The sequence below is a fragment of the Plectropomus leopardus genome, chromosome 12, assembly GCF_008729295.1.
Source record: "Plectropomus leopardus isolate mb chromosome 12, YSFRI_Pleo_2.0, whole genome shotgun sequence".
In the NCBI taxonomy this organism is placed as follows: domain Eukaryota; kingdom Metazoa; phylum Chordata; class Actinopteri; order Perciformes; family Serranidae; genus Plectropomus; species Plectropomus leopardus.
In genome coordinates, this window is record NC_056474.1 from 11394150 (window position 1) to 11416288 (window position 22139).

At 41.8% G+C, this 22139-nt stretch overlaps 3 protein-coding genes across 5 annotated transcripts in view; 1 reads left to right on the top strand and 2 right to left on the bottom strand.

The window, feature by feature from the left end:
• On the top strand, positions 1–20248 carry LOC121951016 (alanine aminotransferase 2-like). Of its 2 annotated transcripts, none has more exons than XM_042497177.1 (12): positions 1–213; positions 12667–12793; positions 12880–12969; positions 13081–13189; positions 15916–16049; positions 16150–16393; positions 16476–16555; positions 16657–16793; positions 17736–17910; positions 18038–18193; positions 18293–18405; positions 19676–20248. In XM_042497177.1, the coding sequence occupies exons 1-12, from the start codon at positions 68–70 to the stop codon at positions 19764–19766; spliced, it is 1602 nt and encodes a 533-aa protein (XP_042353111.1). In that variant the 5' UTR covers positions 1–67; the 3' UTR covers positions 19767–20248. The 2 variants fall into 2 exon arrangements, with proteins under 2 accessions (XP_042353111.1, XP_042353112.1); XM_042497178.1 differs by having other exon boundaries at positions 12704–12793.
• sharpin (SHANK-associated RH domain interacting protein) lies at positions 210–11179 on the bottom strand. Of its 2 annotated transcripts, none has more exons than XM_042497180.1 (9): positions 10707–11179; positions 6522–6696; positions 5300–5392; positions 5061–5202; positions 4882–4972; positions 4521–4806; positions 1509–1609; positions 466–564; positions 210–371 (listed from the first exon to the last, which is right to left on the bottom strand). In XM_042497180.1, the coding sequence occupies exons 1-9, from the start codon at positions 10968–10970 to the stop codon at positions 321–323; spliced, it is 1302 nt and encodes a 433-aa protein (XP_042353114.1). In that variant the 5' UTR covers positions 10971–11179; the 3' UTR covers positions 210–320. The 2 variants fall into 2 exon arrangements, with proteins under 2 accessions (XP_042353114.1, XP_042353113.1); XM_042497179.1 differs by having other exon boundaries at positions 466–567; positions 10707–11178.
• Positions 19850–22139, bottom strand: part of dhx30 (DEAH (Asp-Glu-Ala-His) box helicase 30) — a 10169-nt gene continuing 7879 nt past the window's right edge. Inside the window, exons 17-19 of the mRNA XM_042497175.1 lie at positions 21872–21975; positions 21646–21785; positions 19850–21071 (exon numbers count right to left, since the gene is read on the bottom strand). Of these exons, the coding sequence (XP_042353109.1) occupies positions 20812–21071; positions 21646–21785; positions 21872–21975 (504 nt within the window). The 3' untranslated portion in view covers positions 19850–20811. The remainder of the gene's footprint in view (positions 21072–21645; positions 21786–21871; positions 21976–22139) is intronic.

Sequence of the window (22139 nt, forward strand, 5' to 3'; positions counted from 1 at the left end):
CACACAACCACACACACACACACACACACACACACAGTAAAATAAATAAAGAGCCAAATTCAGATGTATGTCATGGTCATGTCCATATAACTGGTTCAAGCTGGCGCACTCTGTCTGCAGTTCATCGTCTGAGTCTAGACCTGTGCAGCTCTGTGTCATGCTACAGTGCTTCAATCGCTCCAGCTGTCAGAGGACTCTCAGTGCAGTCTTTATGTGAGTATTTTGTTGTTTAGCATCCTCCCTCTGTGTGTGTGTGTGTGTGTGTGTGTATGCGTGTGTGAGTGAGTGAGACATGGCAACCTCACAGCGATGATGGGCAGTCAGCTGCTGCTTAAACCGGACTCTCCTCGATCCTCTCTCCGTCCTTTCTCCTTTGTGAAAGAATAAAAGGAGGCAACTGTTAGTGAGGAAAATGTTATAAAGACTTGTACAAAGAGACATTGATCACTTGACACTATGCAGTACCTGCTGGATGTGTGTGTCCGGTCTAGCTGTAGCACAGATTTCACAGCCTGGACGGGACGGCTTGTTGATGAAAGTGCATGAGGGACAAGCCCACTCTGTCTGCTGAGAGGAAGTGAGATGAAACAGATTTAAGAGGGAATAATTTGGCAAATGATCCATCTTATTGCTGAAGGTGCTACTCAAGAAATTATTATGGGTACAACTTCCAGTAAGGTAGCGGTAATAGCTGTAAGACTGTTAATTGCAAGACTGTCCATGGTTAGTCCCAGTGACTAATCTTGGTGGCTAATCGCTAATGGTGGCAGTTTTCTTTTTTGCCTACAATTTAGCAAGCCCTGCTTTGTTTTGTAACAGGTATTTATTTGACTTTAAATGAGCATTTTCTAAAATGTCCTTGCATAGCTTTGGTACCTGATGCACTGTCTTTATCTGTAACATTACTAACAACCAGACTAAGCTAAATTTGTGGCTCAACAACAGTGTGTTGAAAATGCAACCACAACAAAAAGGAATTGTTCCTGTAACCAACGGTGCAGTTTCCATTGCCTGCACACAGAGAGGAAAAGATTGCTATCTGTCCCATAAATAACACGAGATCATCCCATACTGAAATGAGCTGTCCCTTACTGAATTGTTAGAGGACATGATTTGTCCTGTATTATCATGCACAGAGCACAGTTGGAAAACACTGGTTCTGGTTCAGCGCTAGAGGTTGTGCCTGTAATTCAAGCAAGGTATCATGTGGTGTAGAACAGTGGCTCCTAGCTGGTCCAGCCAGGTGGATACTATTTTTAACATTTACCCAAAGTCAGTCTGGCTCATAGATGCATACAGTATCTTCATCTATGTCTATATCTATATCTATCTACCTTTATTTGGTTCAGGGTACCATAAAAATGCACACAGATATAAAAAAAATACAACAACATGATTTTTGTCAAAATATGTAGGTAGGTTTTGTGTAATTTCCACAAAAATCACATTATTATATATATTTACTCCTGTTGTCTCTACTGCTTCAACAAAATATACTACTGACATACCTGTGTTTTACTGGCTTTGTTGGGATGATCATTCAGCTGCAGGTTCTTAATGTCGAGGACATCTTTGATTTCACCTGGTCTATCAACTCCACCTGTGCCTCCTGACAAAAACAATCATACAATATATTTACAGAACTGAACTTTCTGTAGTTTGCACATATGACAATAAGTCCATCCATCCATTTTCTAACGCTTATCCAGGGTCGGGTCGTGGGGGCAGCAGCCTAAGCAGGGAAGCCCAGACTTCCCTCTCCCCGGCCAATTCGTCCAGCTCTTCCCGCGGGATCCCAAAGCGTTCCCAGGCCAGCTGGGAGACATAGTCTCTCCAGCGTATCCTGGGTCTTCCCTGGGGCCTCCTACTGGTGGGACGTGCCCTGAACACCTCACCAGGGAGGAGTCTGGGAAGCATCCTAATTAGATGCCAGAGCCACCTCATCTGGCTCTTCTCAGCATGGAGGAGCAGCGGCTCTACTCCGAGCTCCTCCTGGATGACCGAGCTTCTCACCCATCTCTAAGGGAGAGCCCAGCCACCCTATGGAGGAAGCTCATTTCGGCTTGTACCCACGATCTTGTTCTTTCGGTCACTACCCAAAGCTTGTGAACATAGGTGAGGGTAGGAACGAAGATCGACCGGTAAATCGAGAGCTTTGCCGTTCGGTTCCGCTCCCTCTTCACCACGACAGATCAGTGCAGAGTCTGCATTACTGCAGACGTTGCACTGATCCGCCTGTCGATTTCCCGCTCCATCCTTCCCTCACTCATGGACAAGACCCCAAGGCACTTAAACTCCTCCACTTGGGACAGGATCTCTTCCCCGATCTGGAGAGGGCACTCCACCCTTTTTCGGCTAAGAACCATGGCCTCAGATTTGGAGGTGCTGATTCTCACCTCCGCCGCTTCACACTTGGCTGCGAACCGATCCAGTGAGAACTGAAGGTCACGGCCTGATGAAGCCAACAGGACCACATCATCTGCAAAAAGCAGCGACCCAATCCTGAGGTCACCAAACCGGACCCACTCAACGCCCTGGCTGCGCCTAGAAATTCTGTCCATAAAAGTTATGAACAGAATTGGTGACAAAGGGCAGTCCAGGCTCACTGGAAACGAGTCTGACTTACTGCCGGCAATGCGGACCAAGCTCCGGCACCGGTTGTATAGGGAACGGACGGCCCGTATCAGGGGGTCTGATATACCATACTCCTGGAGAAGCCCCCCACAGGACTCCCCGAGGGACACGGTCGAATGCCTTCTCCAAGTCCACAAAGCACATGTGTACTGGTTGGACAAACTCCCATGCACCCTCAAGGATCCTGCCAAGGGTCCAAAGCTGGTCCACAGTTCCATGACCAGGACAAAACCGCGCTCCTCCTGGATCCAAGGTTGACTATCCTGCAGACCCTCCTCTCAAGTACCCCTGAATAGACCTTACCAGGGAGGCTGAGTTGTGTGATCCCCCTATAGTTAGAACACACCCTCTGGTCCCCCTTCTTAAAAAGAGGGACCACCACCCCGGTCTGCCAGTACAGAGGCACTGCCCCTGATGTCCACGCAATGCTGCAGAGTCGTGTCAACCATGACAGCCCCACAACATCCAGGGCCTTAAGGAACTCTGGGCGGATCTCATCCACCCCTGGGGCCCTGCCATCAATGGGTTCGGGTGTTGCCGCCACGACAGGCCAGGTCTGACCGGAGTCCTCCCCCACCATCGGAGCCAACTCATCACCAGGTGGTGATCGGTTGACAGCTCCGCCCCTCTCTTCAGTTTCCAAGACATGCGGCACAACTACAAAGTCAATCACTGAACTGCAGCCAAAACACCACTGATCACACCACTCCAGGTCTCACTGTTGCCGCGAATGTGAGTGTTGCAGTCCCCCAGCAGTTTGGACCATAGGCACAAACAAGATATACACCGAGCCGGGGGGCAATAAGTATTGCCACCCCTGCCTGGCAACTCTCACCAGTGGCAACTCCAGAGTGGAAGAGAGTCCAACCCCTCTTTCGAAGACTGGTCTGGAGCCCATACTAAGTGTCGAGGTGAGGCTGACTATATCTGTCGGAACTTCTCAACCTCAGCTCCGGCTCCTTCCCCACCAGAGAGATGACATTCCACGTCCCTAGATCGGACCGCCAAGGTCCCTGCCTTCGGCTGCCGCCCAACTCACATCGCATCAGACCCCTTTTGGCCCCTCCTATGGGTGGGGAGCCCATGGGAAGGAGGTCCCACGTTGCCACTTCGGGGGGGGGGGGGGGGCCCGGGCGCTGACCCCCAGCGTTCGGGGGGGGGGGGGGGGGGGGGGGGGGATCCGCGTCCGTTTCATCATTTCATCAGAAGAGATCTGGTTGAGCTACGCTTTGTGTGTTCCCTCCCCTAGGACCTGTTTGCCATGGGTGACCCTACCAGGAGCATAAAGCCCTCGAGAACTGAGCTCCTAGGATCATTGGGACACGCAAACCTCTCCATCACAATAAGGTGGTAGCTCAGGGAAGGGTACCACATAAGTCTTTCGATAAGTCACCTGAACAGTGACATTTTTTTTCGGCATTGTGAGCACCAAAGGCCGAAAGCCATCTTCTTTCATTACATTTGAGAGAAGGCAGACATTTCTATGGCCGATATCTCCAACATGCGGCAACTCACATCAAAACAATCTAGATTGATAAACAGCACTACAGGTAAGAGGAAAAATAAGTAAAAATTTGTGACTTTGGGGTGAACTGTCGCTTTAGCTCAATTTCTAGAGGCTGTTTATGGTTGTTTTTACTAACAGTGAGGAGGTTTTTAGTGTTTATTGTTGCATTTATTTTTACATTTAGTGTCTGCGATCACAGAGAAACACTTTCATTCAGCTTGGCATGTAAGTGTATAGCAAAATGACTATACAGCTGAATTGAACTGAACTAAATAGAGCTGAGAAGCAACACTTAAACCTTATAAGAATGAGAAACATTTCACTACTGTCATACTTCCTGCTTGAACTATGACAGAAAATTTGCGTTTGTTGATCTCACCCTGGTTATTGTGGGGTAACCTCGAGGGCAGGGTGCTGTAACCCCTCCAGTCTTGGGAGGTGGGGCCGTTGCCCAGTGGGAGAGGTGGTGCAAGGAGTGCGCTCTCCAGGTCCTGCTGGAACAGCTGGCGGGTGATGCGGGCTTGTCGGGCAGAGATCAGGTAGAGGTACGCCGTATCACCGTCTTTCTGCACCCCGTAGGAGGCCAGCGACCTTGGCTCTGTGCACAAGCACTGACCAATCACCCAGCGCTGCACACGAGGATGGAAACCGTACTCAAGAAACACCTGAAGAGCCGTGGGAGTTAGTGAATGAAAACCTTCTAAAGCTATTAAATCATTAGTTAGTGACAATTTTCTAACCTGTTGCTTGAGTGCAGCCACAGTCATGTAAGGAAAGACTTTCACTGTGACACAACAGGATGATGAAACGTCCTCCACTACCACAGATAAACTGCAACACAGATATTCGGCACTGTAAGCTGCAAAAACACACAACCTGGAAGCGATAAATCTTCAGCTCAACACTTTGCATTTCTCACCCGATCTCTCCCTCTGCGTAGTTCTTTTCAGACAGCTGAATCGTCAGCACTGCTTTTTGCCGAGCCAGAGCGGACGCGTGCTGTGAAGCGGCTTGAGTGTCGCCTGCTTCAATCGCCCTGGCGAGTTCCAAGCATAGCTCTTCTGCAAAGCAAAAAAAAAAAGCCATCAAAAGTGACATTTTTAGAGCATGTTCTGAGCAGAGAAATAAAATCACGAGACGGTAAACACAGATACCCACCGGTGAGCGGCAGTGACGCTGAGCTCCACTGCTCCATGGCTGCTGCTGTGTCGTTGTGTCTGCCGTCTGATTCACATGTGTTAATATTTGCAACTGTCAGACGAGAAACAAGACACGTTGTTACAATAGTGCTTAACACAAGCTTAGTGAGCAAGCACTTACATCAACTGATAACAGTACTTATTTTAAATACTATACTTGGCTGATAAAGACCATACATAAATTATTATTATTATATATTATTATTATTATTACCTTTTGAAACCAGAGTAAATAGATTTTTTTTTCAAAAAATGGGGGAAAAAAGGCAATGGGACACTTAAGGAGAAATGACACAAAAAATTGCAAAAATAAAATTGAAAAAAGTACAAGAAAATTACCTGAAAATCAAAAACAAAAAACAATGAAAAGAGTTAAATAATAACAACAACTATACAAGAAAATGACCTGAAAAAGTACTTCAAAATAATAATAATTATGTAAAATAACTTTAAATACAAATTTCCTGCAATTTGCCAATCTTGCAAAGTTTGTGGTTGTCTATTAAGTTGAAATACTTGTGAAGCCGTCAGAACAAAGCACAAAAAAGTGATATCAATCCAGGTTTCAAAGGGTTAGACAAATAATTCCTTAATATAGGCTTAAGTCCCTGTTTACAGTTGCAACTGGATCAACCTTGAGAGACTATTGACAAAACTGTGCCTGGCCAAATGAGACTTTACTTCCTTCTGTTAATTCTGGTTTGCTTTTCCTTCACCTCTTGGATTTGCCTTCATAGCTTATGCCTGCAAATCGACCTAAAGCACCCACAGTGCATTTCATTCAACCTTGAAAAATGGTCTTAACTGTGTTTCTATGGAGCCTAAAGAACTTATGGTGCATTGCATCTGGTGTCTTCATTTTATATCTGACAATTACAATCTGTCCATCCCACTTTTTTTTTTTTTTTTTTTTCGCTCCCAGGCAAAGTTTTTTTAACTTTTCGCAAATTTCTTGATTTATCCCTTTTCACCTAGGGCCACAGATGGTATGCCCTGTCGCTTATATTTTTTTATTGTATTTTATAATATTTAGAAAGAGAACAACTCAACAAACAATTGGCTTAATAGTTTAAACATGTATCTATGTAGATAAAGGGAATAATTATGTTTTCCTTATTTTATGTGTCCTTATTTTAATTTTACAATGTCTGATGTGTAAATTGAACATAGAAAGAATGTACCTCTATGTGCCTCTCTGAGCGAGGACATCACTACAGTGGCCCACTCCTCGGCTTCGCGGTCGCAACGGAAGTTGAAGCGGATGCAGTCGTGGGGCGGTGCAGCGAGACGCATCTCATGGCAACGAGGGGATTTGACCTCGTACTGCACCGAGCGCAGGTCAAACTCTGCAATGAACTGAGGAGAAGAAACAAAAACAAGTAAATCTCATATGGCTAATAATAATAATACAGGGACAGTTTGAGAAAAAACAACAAAAACAACTAAATAATGTATACAAACATAAAAGACAGAAAAGTTGGATAAAAGTCAATTAGTCAAAAAATGTATTTGCCATTTGGCATTGTGCGACTAACAACTACCAAGTATTTTCATTATTGATTAATCCGAAATTTTCAAGTTTACTGTTTTGTCACAGTCCAAAATCAAAATTATATTCAACTTCCTGGCAAATCTTAACATTTGAAAAGCTGTAACTACTGATTGTTATTTTTAAAGCTAAAGCTATGAATCTGTTATCAAAAACTGTAGCTGCAGATTAGTTTCTGTTTACGATATAATCGATTAATTAACTCTTCATTTTAGCTTAACAACAATGAGGCAGCCTCTGGTATTTGCAAATGCACATTGCTGACATTTCTTAATTATTTATATCCACCATTAAATTTGTCATGAACATGGAAAAAAATAAAGTACAAAATGTGGGCTCAAACAGCAATATATTTTGTAAGAGTATTAGTATGAGAGAAAGGAAATAATCCCCTGAAATACTGTAGAAAGCAAATGAGATTATACATAATCTGCTCACTGTAGCATCATTAGGGCATTGAAATCTGTTGTGGGTAGACAAAAGCAGCAAAGAGGGATTTTCCACCTGCCAGAGAGTGTATTTATACTCTGATATGACTGTGTACGAACAGTCTGCCAGCTCAGTCAGACAACTAAAAGAAGCTGGGATCAAAGTAAAAGTATGCAAATCAAGAGGCAACTCAGTCGTCAGGGGGAAATCTGTCTGACTTGAGATTTCACCGAGATGAAAAGCCGAAACTGAGCCTGTCAGGTTTTTCAAGATAACAGTTCACAGTGAACTCCACAAAACAAAGGACATAAAGTTTGGATGAGCAGTGAGACCGGCAGAGTTCAAAGTAAGGTCAACTTCACATATGATCAAGCATGTGTATCTGCAGTTAAGGACTAATGTGTCCACTGACAGTAATCACCTCTGATACTGAAGGAGAGGAAGAACTTGACTTTGTATCAAATTGTGTCTCAGCAGTGGCACTGAGGTTACCTTAATGTAAGAGAAACTTAAGTTGGTAAATGGACTTCCATAACGCCTTTCTAGTCCTCTGACCTCAATACTGTCAAAAATACAGACGCTCTGGTTTCTATTGCACTGATACAGAGATGCTGTGTTCAACTGATACTGTAGTGCACAGCACGCACCACCAGCGGTCGGACTACACTGGGGGAATGGGCAGCTGAGCTGATAAAGCGAATGCAAGTGGTGGGGATAACGTTACAGGACCAGTGAAAAAGAAAAATGTGTCTGCACAAGTTTGGGAGTACTGGCACAAATAACTTGAGAGGACTGTACTTTTTGGGGGTTTTTTATATGTTGGCATGCAAAAAACATACAGTAGGTGTGTACTTATACTAACACCTCCCCCATTTTTTTCCCATACATAAACCTACCCACCCCAGCTTACTTTTATAACAACTACAAAAGCATTTTAAAAGTCACATGATTTTATTCTAAACGTCATCTCTGTTCAGTCTATTAATCCATCGCTGCAGTAATTCATAGCATAGGAGCAAGAAGGGCGTCTATCCCTATCTATTCATTTTTCTATGGGTCATAAGTTTTTCACCCAGAAAGACTTTTGTAAGAAGTCTCGTTGCATATAAGAAACACAGCATTATATTCTAGATAGGATCATACATTCCTCAGGGACCTCAATCACCAAAAGCTCGGCTTTTTGTTTTTGTCTATGGCAGAAACATTGTCATATACCATACACCCCAGTAAAAAGTCACTAAGGTATGAAGGCAAGAAAAAAATAGATACCACAGAAGCCTAAACTAAAAGTAAGGGTACTTCGGCCTCTGCTGCTTCAATTGACTCCTTTATTTATTATTTTTATTTATTTTATTTGTTTTTAAGATTTAGGGAGGTTAAGTGTCATTTAGTTCTGAGGCATCAAGCGTTGAAAACATCAATGGCAAACATCAGTCCTTTCCTTTTTCTTTTAAATGTGTGTGTCCCTTTGTAGGACACACACATTGTGTATTTGTGGCATAAGATGTGTGGATTGTCGCAGGCCACCATAAATAAATGAATGTGTGTGAAAGCCTGCATCACTACATCAAAATAAACTAAATAATCAGGTTGAAAGACTGAACTTTGTATAAAAAAAATAGTGGAAACTCTCTGAGGTTCATCTCGACCATTAAAGGTGCAAAGTGGTTTAATCCACCTCTGCACTGTAGGATTTGTCATACAATGCAGCTAAACCTGAGAGTAACTGCTTATGGACTGCCAACCTACACTGCCCTGTCTTTCCCCAAGAAAGGGAAAAAGAAAAGAAAGCAAAGTGACTTTGTTACGAATACAAATTAAAATGAAAAGGTATGCTAGACACCGTATTTAGCCCCCTAAATGTAATGAGGAGCTGAAAAGTTATTACAAAACCTCCTATTGCGAGAGAGTTCCTAGGACCAAAATGTCCCTCTACTCAACACATGCTTGCATCATCAAGTATATAGTCTGAAGGGATGAGTAGAGACTTTGAATAAGATGAAGAGTGACAAGTGTAATATACGGTTATTAACAGCTTGTCATGCTACTTCTGCCAAAAATACTCAACAGAAATTTAAAAGCAGCATTTTTGTTTTTGCTCCCATTTTTCACAGCTTTAAATTAAAAGTCTAATACTTTTTTCATGAACGACTACTAAACAGGTGTGCCTTGTCACAATAAGTGCCTACTCTAAAATGTGCAGTTTTATCACACAACATGATGCCAAAGATGTTTTGAGGGAGCCTTTCATCTGCATGTTTGCTGCAGGAATGTCCACTGGGAATCTGCCTGTAAAATGAATGTAATTTCACAACTATAAATTGCCATTTCTAATAAGTTGGCAGTGCATCCAAACAGCCTCAGAACCACAACACCACAATTAACCACATGAGTTCAGGACATCCACATCAAGTGTCAAAACTGACGAATTTCTCAACACACCCTCAGAAACTGTCTCAGGGAAGCTCATCTGCATGCTCGTTGTCCTCACAAAGATTTTGAGCAGACAGCAGTTTGTTACTGTAACTGATTTGTGTGGTTGTGAGGCCAGTTCAATGCACAGCCAAATTCAGGGGAACAGCAATGTAGACCGCTCACAATAGAAAATAAACATGAACTTCATTGGCAATATGAACAAACTTTGGGACATCTGTAGCATTGTGTTGTGTGATCTAACTGCATGTTTTAGAGTGGCCGCCTGTGTGACAGTGATGCTGTTTAATCAGCATCTTGATATGCCATACCTGTCTTGTGGAATGGATTATCTTAGAAAAAGGGTGGTCACTAACACAGATTTTAACAAATTGGAACTAAAATTTGAGAGAAATATATCTATTGGGCGCATGAAAAAAAAGTCTGAGAATAAAACCTGTGGAAAATGGGGGCAAAAACAAAAACAAGTGTAGCATTTTTATCTGGACTGATAACTGGTAGAAAATTCCCACCGGTCTTAACGTTAAAACCTGGAGAGTGAGTTTGCCACTGTGCATAGCTGAAGGGTTTCCCCTGATTATGTTTAATCTAATGAAACTGAGTGTGTAGTGGTTATGAAACAACTGAAAATGAAAGTGAAACTAAAAAAAACATCTTAACTGCAGTATAGATAACTAAAACAATTTCTCTATCATAGATACATATCATAGTAGATCATTAAAACACATGGGAGAAAGTCTTGGGCTGTTTGTCTTTACGTCTACATGCAGTCGGTGTTGTGATTTTATCCCAAAATATGAATGTGTGGAGCTGCAGTGCAGTGCTCCTTAAAATGGCGTGTACAGGCCTATACTGCTATAAAATATAAATGTGTTTCAGCAAGGTGGTTCATCACAAGCATATCTGAGCGGGTAACACACCCTCTGAGCACACAGGTGTATGCGTGAAATCTCACCACACTGCGGTTCCCGCTCGTGTCTCGCAGCGCCAGTCGGAACTCTCCGGCCCGGCTCGGGTCCATGCTGAGCTGCAGCCGCAGAGCCTCGCTGCCTGCTCCGGGGAGGCACAGAGGCCGGATCCCGGAATGACACACGGAAACCCGGACTGACATTAAAACAGTACTGCAGCAAGGCGTCAGCGCAGACCCGCCGCATGCAGCCTGTTGGGACGAGGCAGGGACCGGGGCTGGAGGAGCCCAGCCGCCCGAGCTGAGTGCCATGTCGCGGACAGTACAGGCGGAGTGAGGGAGTCTGGAGCCCCGCGGCAGGTGTTACTACTGCCCGCTGCTTCTGTCTGGTTTATAAGGTCCACCGGTATCTAATAAGAGCGCGTTTCTTCACGGGTAGGCTATGGTCGTCTCCCCGACCCGCAAATTCTTCCATTATCTACCCTACCCGAGCAGGAGCAGACACGGAGCGAAAGAAAAACAAAACAGGAAGTACACCGGTACGTCTTTTATTTATGTTCGTAGAGAAACTCGGCCGTAAAACATCCAGCACTACTCAAAGGGATATATAAGGCACACGTGGAGAAAAATATGAACAAAAAAGTTTATTTGTATTATATTTTAATGTATATTTTTAAAAGTAGAGCAACAGGAAAAAATGTTGTAGTTCAAAAAAGATTTCTAGATTTCTAAAACTAACAAATTAAAAATAATCTTCTGCAAATACCATGGCAACAACAATAATATTTAAAAGGTTATATTTGATTTATAGGTGCAGTAGGTCATTCTGTCAGGTACAAAAATCTATCAGAATGTACTACTTCCTGTATAAATGTCGTTAAATGTGGCGTAGGTCATTCTGTCAGGTGGATTAGGCCATTCTGTGGGGTACAAAAATCTATCTGATGCAAATTCAAAAAATGCACTGCAGGAATTGTATGATGCCATCAGCAGCAACCAGATGGAATCTTCATAGCATGTCAGATCCCCACCAGAGGAAGAAATATCCTGGACCACGTGTAAACAAATATTCCTGACAGCTACAAAGCCCTGAAAAACAGCAGCCACCCCAGCCACAGCCTGTTCACCCCGCTGCCATTTGCAAAAAGATACAAAAGTATCTGCTGCCGAACCACCAGAACCAGAACCGAACCAGCAGCTTCTTTCCCCAGGCTGTGAAACTCCTCAACTCCTCCTTTGACACCAAAAAGATGTAGGAGGATTTAGGATCAGCTTTTATTACATTTCTTGTTAAACCACGTTTAAGAAAAATGATAATAAATCTACCTTGTACCTTAAATGTGGCCTAGGTCATTATGTCAACTGCAAATATCCTTCAGACTAGACTGCTTCCTGTTTACATTTAGATAGTGTGGATGCTTTCAGCAGCCACACTATTGCTATCCAAATCTTTATTTTCTTTTTTTTTCAACCTTTTCAGTTAACATCAACTTCCTCCTTGTCATTCTTCCAGTTCTGCTGGTAACTTGTTTAGTTTAAAGCAGTTCAGCTTTAATTTTTTTTCCACTTTTTCAGATATTTCCGGCAATGTGTAATATATTTCACCATTTTCAGCCATGGTTTTGAATTCATTTCGGCTTTAAGCATCAACACGCATGTTCCGCAGGAAATGCATTTTCTAGTTTATTTCTAGACTTTTTGCAAACACCTGTAAGCAAAGCATTTCAGTCATTAAGCTTATTGTCATGATGTCAGAAGTCTATGAGGACCTACTTATAGATTCAGCAGGTGTCACACACAGTCAGGACTAAAAGTTAATAAATAGCAAAAAAGAAAATATTCCCTCAGTTGGTGTTTTAGAAGTAGGTGATGGACTTACATTAAATATTAACATTTCAGGTTGTCCTAAACTGCAGTCTGTTAATAAGGCACTTATATCACCTATCTTCTACATGCACTGAACTTGCAGCAACAGACAGTTCAGCTCAACATAGTGCTTGTCTTACAGAAGCGAACGTTATTTTAAGGAGATGTCTGCCCTGCAGGAAATCAGTCAAAATGTGAGGAGCATGAAGCAATTAGATTATAGCGCTCTGGCCAGACGAGCAAACCAGATCAAGGAACAGCTCAGACAGGTAAAGAGGAAAAAACTTATTGATATATTTGCAATGCGGATTCTAGACACCGTTTTCAAACTTGTGTTTCTTTAAACTCACCACAGAAGGTGAAAAAGCCATACAAAGACGTGATAGATGTCTCCTGGGGGGACCCTCACAGGGCAGGTGTGAAGCCTCTGTCATTTGTCCGACAGGTAATCCATGACCTTCAAAGACTACTCATCTTTATTAAAACCAAATGTGCATGTGAATGCGTCTTGTTTTGTCTAAAATCTTACTCAACTATATGTCTCCATATTTTGCAGGTTCTTGCAGCTTGTCTTTACCCTCAGGTTATGAGCAGTGACAAACTGCCAGTGGACGTCAAACAGAGAGCTCAGAGTCTGCTCAAGGAATGTGTTGGAGGAGGTGTAGGTAAGGCCAGACTGTGTATGGGCTGTTATTACAATTAACGAATCAGTTCTTTCAAATTACCCAATAATTTCTACTTTTCCTCTGACTTCTACTGGTACTTCACAAAGCAGGTAGTTTTGGTTATATTTGCTGCAGGTTTTGAGATTTGTCTTTTAGATATCTGCAACCAGTCCAAAAGAATAAAGGTGGACTGAATTCAATATTATGTGCTCAAAGCATAAATTAGACTCCAAGTTTATTTTTTAAGTGTAATTTAATTTGTTTTGTGCACCACAAATTAAATTCCCTTCACATTCGTGCCAAACATTTGATTTTTTTTTAGTTTTTCAAATGTGGGAATGTGTTTCTTGTTTTAGACTGTTGGACAAAATAAGCTTTTTGAAGGGTTCACTTTTTGTTGTTAGCACTGGTTCACAACCTGGGGGCCCCGACCCCCACCAAGGGTCGCCAAAGCTTTACAGTGCGGCCTTCCTAATTTTAAGGGGTGCAAAAAAAAACCTTTTTTTATATGGTAGGCCTAAATTTCAGCATTTTATTTATTTTTGTGAAGAATTTGTTTTCTGCTAAACAGGCTCGTCCTACATCCAAAAAATACACATTTAAAAACCAAAAAAAGGCCTCTTAAGTCTGTATGACTGTGAAAAACATAATTTAAGGACTGGCTCTAGCTCACCTGGTGGAATGTGTGCCCTGTTTGCTGAGTCCTTGCAGTGGCCTGGGTTTGATTTCAGTCGTGTCCCTTTGGTGTGTCGTCTCCCATCTCTCTGCTCCCTTTTCTGTCATTCTCAAGCTGTCCTATGATAATGCAAAAAATCCCCACAAAATATTAAAAAACAAACATAATTTAAACCAACAACTGTATATAACGTACCTAAACATATCAAGAGAACTCCCCTCTGGTGCAATATACTGTTCTGCATTTTATATTGACCAATAGTTACAGCCACTAAGACATAAAAGAAAATTAGAGGGATTAAACTGTACATTACAATACCGAAGACTAGTGTGTATAAATGACTTGTGAAAGTATATGTGCAAAAAATTGCATTTTGCAACTCTGGCAGTAAGGTATGTAAAATTAGGGATGTTTAGATCGGATCAGAAGGACCCTTTTAATTGATTGGGATATTTCGAGCTCGTGCCGCGCCCGACCCTTTATTTATGTCATTTATGTCCACCATCACACAGGTGTTGTAATCAGAGAGCTACTCCAATGACAAAAAAAAGCATTTTCATATTTTTGTAACTGCAAACTCACGTGGAATAGAATTTTTTATTTTTTTATTTTTTATTTTTAGTGAACTAGTTTTACTCTAATGCTGTAACAAGTTAAATTGTGACCAATCATTTGTTGTGACTTGAAAATTTCAGCTTTAACTTTGAAGTGGAGTTGTGATTATAGTCAAGTCAATTTTATTTATAAAGCCCATTTTCACAGTTTGCCTTAGAGGACTTTACACCAGACAACATCCCTCTGTCCTTAAGAAAAACTCCCCAAAAAGCTGCCATTTACCAAAGTTGAGAACTTATTTAAAACATGGAGTGGGTGTGTGTGTGTTGAACTGTGGGCTTCAACTTGTCATTATGCTTCGCTCCAACAGTCACTCAGCGTCCCGGCTGCAGGGGGGGGGGTTGCCTGGGGACGGCCAGCAGAGGCTACGCTATGTCGGTCCGCACCTGCTACAGGGGGCTTGCAAAATACCGCAGCTAGTGGGTTTTTCCACGGTGCGGAACCGCGCTTCCAGGTCGCTAAGCCTCTCTTCCAACGCAGCAAACAAACGACACTTAGTAGCATTAAGGAGGCAGATGAGTAACTAAACTCCTGACACAGAAGCAGGAGGGAGCAATCATTAAACTCCTGACACAGGAGCAGGAGGGAGCAATCATTAAACTCCTGACACAGGAGCAGGAGGGAGCGGGAGGGAGCAGCAGAGGAGGGAGAGCCATCGCTAACCACAGCTAAAGCTAAAGTAGCTAACGAGCTAGCAGTGAGTGAACGGCTATGTGATTAAACAGGAAACCCGCTGAGGGAAGAAGACATCAGTGAGTGCTTGAGTAAAACTTGAGTGAGTTTAAATCACAGGCAAATAATAAGCAGCCGGAGTAAGGAGCAAATCACAAGATTAGCTGGGAATCGTTCGCAGGAGCAGCACAGAGACGCTACCAGAAACACAAAAGGGATCACCGGAAGTGACGAAACACGCTTACCGCAGTGCGTCAGTAGTACGTCAGCACGTCATGAGGTGTTGAACGCATGGGTGTATTATAGCGGCTGAATCAATACATCCATGGGCTCAATGACTCTATTCTGTACTTTTATTACAATGCTTAGACATTTGAGTTTGTTTACTGTTATTTTGTTGAAAAAACAAATGCTGCACTAAGTGGAATTGGGATAAGAGCCATATACATTTTTTTTAGTTTGTTTACTTTATTTTGTAAAAAAATGAAATAAAAATAAAAAAACCTTTATGAACCGTTTGGATGCAGACTTGAAGTGTGCATTGTACAACTGTTTTATCCAGGTAAATACAAGTATCCGATCAGGACTTGGTATTGGCAGATACTTTATATCAAATGACTTGGATTGGGGGCGAAAATACTTGTCTGGGACATCCCTAAATAACACAGTGACACGGCACACTATGTAGGTAGATTTTTTTCTAAATGGTAATATTATTAGTCTGCTACAGTGTCATCTCAGCTTTCCCATGTTATTCTTTCAGGTTCTTATACTGCTACAGCAGGTATATCAGAAATAGTCCACAGAGTATCTGAATTCATCACAAGACGAGATGGAGGGGTTCCATGTCACCCTGACAACATTTACATCAGCCCCGGCTCACAGTGGGCACTCCAGGTAAAAATCACTATTGCTCCTATAATAGTATAATCTGTGTGTCTTTCTCCTGTAGATTTTCATTGGCATCTTTGAGTAAAACTTTTCCCGTATTAATCAGAACATTTTCAAGGTCTTGGTGAATGGTGAGGTGTCACCCAGAACAGGTGTGTTGATTCCAGTGCCATGCTACTCCACCACCTCTTTGTCCATAGTGGGGTTGGGAGCAGTCACTGTTCCCTACCACCTCATCGAGGAGCAGGGCTGGGAGCTGCAGGTGGAGGAGCTGCAGCGAGCACTGGAATCTGCAAAGGGTGTCTGCAACCCTGTGGCTCTGTATGTTGTCAACCCTGGAAATCCCACAGGTTTTAAAACCTCCCCAGATTTTTTTAAAGTATATTTTTGTGTCATAGAATATGTATCACAAGGTTGTTTTCATGCCTGTAGGTCTGGTTCAAAGCAGGAAATCAATGCAAGAGGTGATCCGGTTTGTTTCAGAGAAGAGACTCTTCCTTCTGGCTGATGAGGTTAATTTATTAAAGCATTATCATCTATTCAGAGAAATTCATTAATTTTAACTAATATATGTAAATAAATGCTTGGATTTTCTGTCTTTGCTCCTCCACAGGTCTATCAGGACTGTGTTTATGGGGAAGAGAGCAAGTTTGTCTCTTACAAGAAGGTTCTAGCTGAGATGGGTCCTCCTCTTTCAGACACAGTGGAGATGGCATCTTTTCACTCAGCGTCCAAAGGCTTCATCGGAGAGTGAGTCCTAATGAGTATTTAAGATTGTGCTGAGGGGTCCTAACAAAAGGTACAGAAATGCAACATAAAGGGACAGTTCACCTCCAAATCATTTTTTCCTCTTACCTGTAGTTCTGTTTAATCTGGATTATTTTGGTGTGATTTGCCATGTTGAAGGTAACGGACACACAGATGTCTGCCTTCTCTTGAATAAAATGGAACTAGACTACACTCGGCCTGTGTTCTCAAAAGCTAAAAAAGATGATAAACTGAAAAACTCAACAGCAAACATGACACGGTTACTCAAGATAATCCACAGAACTTGTTCTGAGCAGTTTCATGTAGGAACTATATTCTTTCTACCAAACTATACCTGCTAATTGCAGTGACACAAGGGTTCCCCACACATGCATTTATTTGTGGCAACATCTGCTGCCAGAAAGTTTTTTGGGGCGCTTGACCGTTCATTTGTATTGGAATATATATACCATTTGCTTATTTATAGCGCACTCGGAGCAGAGGCGGCGCAGCAGAATGTCAGGCACATTTACAGTGAAATTTAACGGTTCATTTCGCTGAGTCTAAAAGCTTGCTTTCACTACCAAACAGCTGCTCCTCTCATTCATCCATGTAGTGTCATCATCAACAGATCAGTTATCCACCCTGTCAATGACAAACAGCTGCATAGGAAAAAGGAGTCATGAAGAACTCTGTCTGAGCCGCATTCATGGACCCACAAAACCCTCCAAATTTAGAGAGAGGACATATGAGGTCTGTGGATTATCTTGAATAAACGGGTCATGATTTGATGATTGAAAATTGGTTACAGTATCATAAAGAGAAGGAAGCATCTTAAGAGACAAGAAGTCCTAAAAGTGCTCCAAAAACTTAAATTTTAACATTCATTTCCATGAGATAGCGATAATGATAGCTTTTAATTGGGCTCTCTCTCTCTCCCACTAGGTGCGGTTTACGTTGTGGATATGTGGAGCTGGTAAATCTGGACCCTGCTGTTCTGAAATACATCTACAATTTGTTCTCGATAGACTCCTGTGCACCTGTGCTGGGTCAGTTTGCCCTGGATCTGATGATAAATCCTCCAAAACCAGGAGATCCCTCATACCCACTTTATAGTGAGGTCAGAACAGATGTGCACTTCAGATTACTATTTTGCAGGATGCTTCTCTTAGGCAATTTCAAAATGGCAGAACTCTAGGCCCAATTTTTATATATATATATATAGCTGATGCCTTTAACTTCTGCAGGAGACACAGCACATCAGGACCACGCTGGCTCGTAATGTGAAAAGAGTCTTTGAGGTGGTTAACAGTCTGCCGGGTGTCTCCTGCCAGCCAGTGAAAGGAGGAGCATTCGCGTTCCCCAGACTGCAGCTTCCACCTAAAGCCATTCAGAAAGCAAAGGTTACAATATCTCACAGAACCAGAGCAATATCATTTTTTCATAAAAATGTCACATCTAGTGATATCATTTATGCCTGGCTTTATTTTTGCTTATTTCAGGAAATGGAAATGCTACCAGACCTGTTCTACAGTTTGAAACTACTGGAGGAGGCCGGTGTGTTAGTCAGTCCTGGCTGTGAGTACGGACAAAAGGAGGGCACACACCACATCAGGTAAAATACATCATATAAACTGTAGTTTGCAACCTTTTCCTTTCACAAACCCCTTTTCTGTCATTCACTGAACTTACCAGCCCAGACTAAGCAACATATTTTATGGATATCTTGTATTATATTCCAAGCATAATAGCCGTATACAAGTGATAAACAACTGACAACAGTTAAATAACTGATAAACTGTACAATTAGCCAAAATTGTGATCTCAGGCACCGCAGGACGTTTTTGTAAAACAAGCAATTTTGGTTGAATTTCGGGCAGATTTTTGTGGTAACTTTTAATATTGTAGTGTACATTATGTGTTTATTTTTGATTTTTTACAATAATGCATATGTAAGAGTCCTCTTTGAGACAAATTCAGTGTTTTGATCTAACAGATTCTTGGCAATTGTTTTATTAGCTTTTTGGTTGTTTTAACCGCATACGTTTCTATTTCTTCATGGTGCCCTTATTCTGTGAGATAACTTTCAAGGTTTTATCTTGAATAACAATCTTAATATATAATAACAATTTAAATTTAGTTTTCATATCCTAAGCCTATTGAGTTTTCCATTTTTTCAAAAGGGTACGTATTATAAAAACTGATTTCCTTATCCATTTTCATTAAAAAGCAGGTATAGCGGCAAAATAAATTCTGTGCAAATATCAAAAGGTTAAATCTGCAGAGAAATGCGTAATTGAAATACAGAAACCGTATTCAGGAATCATGCATTTAAATGAGCAGTCAGGACACGTTGTGATGTCACAAGTACACTATATAAAAGCTAAAAAAGTGCTCCCACCGTGCAGCTAGAGTAATTTCCCTGATAGAATGATGGTGCAACGACACTAAGGGCAAAGATGTCCAAAAACACTAACCAATACAAGCAGACTGGGTTTTTTTGGGAGGGGGTCTTAAAGAGACAGGTGCTAACAAAGAGCATTTTAGACAGAGGGTGAATACAGGTAAATTCAAGTAGACAGTGTAAGATAATGCATTTTTCTTTAACCTTACAGCATTTAATTATGCTGTCATAGAGACCCAAAATCAAGTATAAACCTGCAATGAACATAAGGGACATCTCAAATAAGAAGGCCTCACAACCCCCCTATGCAGCTTTGGTGACCCCTAGTGGAGGTTGTGACCCCCAGGTTTGGAACTAGTGGTATAACAAAGCATTGTTATTCAGATCATAGGTTTTACTGTGGATATTTTAGTAAAAAAAGACATGGTTTAAGAAGATTTAAGTTGAAAATTTCACCTTTAACCTAACTTTATTTCTGCAGATTTTGCATCACAACCCCTGAGGACACTATGGAAGAATTACTGAGGCGCCTGACCAGCTTTCACACACAGTTTATGAAGGACTTCTCTTAAACCAAAGGCACTGGGGGGGGGGGGGTCCCTTTTGTCGATCTGCAGTTCAAAAATTCATTCCAATCATAAAAAGGTTCCAATGATTTTCCTCACGTTGGCATGTGAATTTTTATTGCAATACATTTGACATTTATTGCATGCGGGCTGTTTTAATGGCCTTAGGCCAATGATTCTCTTCTAAGTAAAATTCAACTTCTGCTTTTGTGGAAGCAAATAACCATAAATAATAAACCGTGGTCCAAAATCCAAACGGATGGAATTCCTCACATATAGCAGTTCATCATTTACCTCAACATAACAGAAGCAGACTGCAGTCCACTGTTGATTTCTGCTCTTCAAGAGTCCTGTTTAGTTCAGCACATTAAAGTGATAGTTTCGGGATTTTTGAAGTGGGGATGTATGAGATATTTATGCATAGTATACAGTTGCTGGTGGCTGCGCATTGCAAAAACAGACAGGGCATGCATCAACCCTTTACCATTGTGTATAAAAGGGTTGATATAAAAATGTGTTTTGGCCACTTTAAATGTCTACCTAAAATATACAGTATCAGTATAAGTAGACGCTGTATTGAGATTCTTTTCAACATGAAGTTTTGTTTAAGTCGAATCACATAACAGCTGCAAATAGCACTTTCTGACCAAAACACATGACCTGCGGCAGATGAGAAATGTAGTGCCCAAGGAAAAGGCTGTGTGACAGCGAGGTAAAGCGGTGAAAATACTTTAAATATAGCATCCAGTTAGACTGTTATTGTTTTTTTGAAAGGCCTTTTTTTTTAAAGTGGCTAAAATATGTTTTGATATTAACCCCTGTGGCATGCACACCATGTCTGTTTCTGCAAACCAGGAGTGCATCAACTGCCAGCTACTGACTGTAATACACTGACTATACATAAGCATCTCATACAGCTCCAGTTAAAAAATCCCCAACTATCACTTCAAGCACCGAAAACATCAACATACAAATGAGATACCATCATCCTCTTTGGTTCCTCTGTACCAGCCAGCAGATCCAACACACACGTAGAAAGTGCTTAATGTCATTAATCCACCTCACTGTCACTGTCGTGGCTCTGGGCCAAAGGGTTTGGGTCTGTATTATTGAGCAGCTCTACCAGTAAGGAGATGAGCTTCCCATCTTGATAGGAGCTGGTGACTGCTCTGTCAGGATTGCTGAGGTTGCGGTGGAGCATGGTCTGAATGGAAGTGCGAAGCTCCCACAGCAGCTCCCAGGTGTTCTGTGACAACTCACAGCGCACCAGAGAGCGTCCAGGAAATGATACTTCCACTCGATCTCCAATCACTGGGAGAGATGACAGAGAGTTATTACTGAAGGGAGGATTTACCACAAATCTAGTAATCTAAGAGGGTGATAAAATTTAAGTTACATATTTTTTATTGCACAGTCCTGAAATAAATAGATAAATGATGATGACGGCAGCGATGGTGCGAGGGTGTGTTAGTGCCCGTGGCATCATGGGTAACTTGCACATCTCTGAAGGCACCATGAAGACTGAAAGGTACATACAGGTTTTGGAGCAACATGTGCTGCCATCCATTTAAGTCCCCATGAAATGAAAAATACATTTTCCCAGTTTTAATCCCAAGTCAACTGATCACTTATTTCTTGTTATATGCCAAAAATATGAAAAAGAAACTCGGTATCAAGAGTTGTTCTCTCTCTTCTTTAGCACAAGCAGCTCCTGTCACAATGTCACATGGTCCTTAGATACATTATAAGAAAAATATCACATATAGAAAAAATCTTCCCAAATGGTACACACAGCACAATGTCAAACAAGGAAATTACAATTCAGTCTGATTAGCAGTGCATTTGCTATTAAAGTCCTCTTTATGAAGAGCAGCACATGTCCTACCTGTCTCTGTGACATCACAGTCTGTGAGCAGCAGCAGGGCGAGTGGATGGACTGTAGAAGAGTCTCTGATGAAAACGATCCCATCGGACTTGACAGCGCTGAAGAAGGTCAACCAGCGACTAGGGAGCTCTTTTTTATCTCTACAAAACAGAGGCAGACAATATGTTTATGTATGCACTGTAAAAATAACAATCTGCTGCTGCTGAATTTTGGAGTGTGTTCAAACCTGTTCACTGAGGATCGATGAAGCACTACTGGCCCAGTGACTGTGCGCAAAGATATATCATTTGGGCGAAAGCGCCCTGTTTTGGTCACAATACCTTTCTTCACCTGAGAAAAAAAGGAAATGTTGTAAGTAACGGTTTTCATCCATGTGGCACTGGAACGTCTAGAGGTGCAAGTGGGGTTTCGAAAGACAACATAACAAGTTCTGGATCTAACTTTATTAAAATAAAATAATGTTTGCAACAAAGAGGACAATCAAAGACATACAA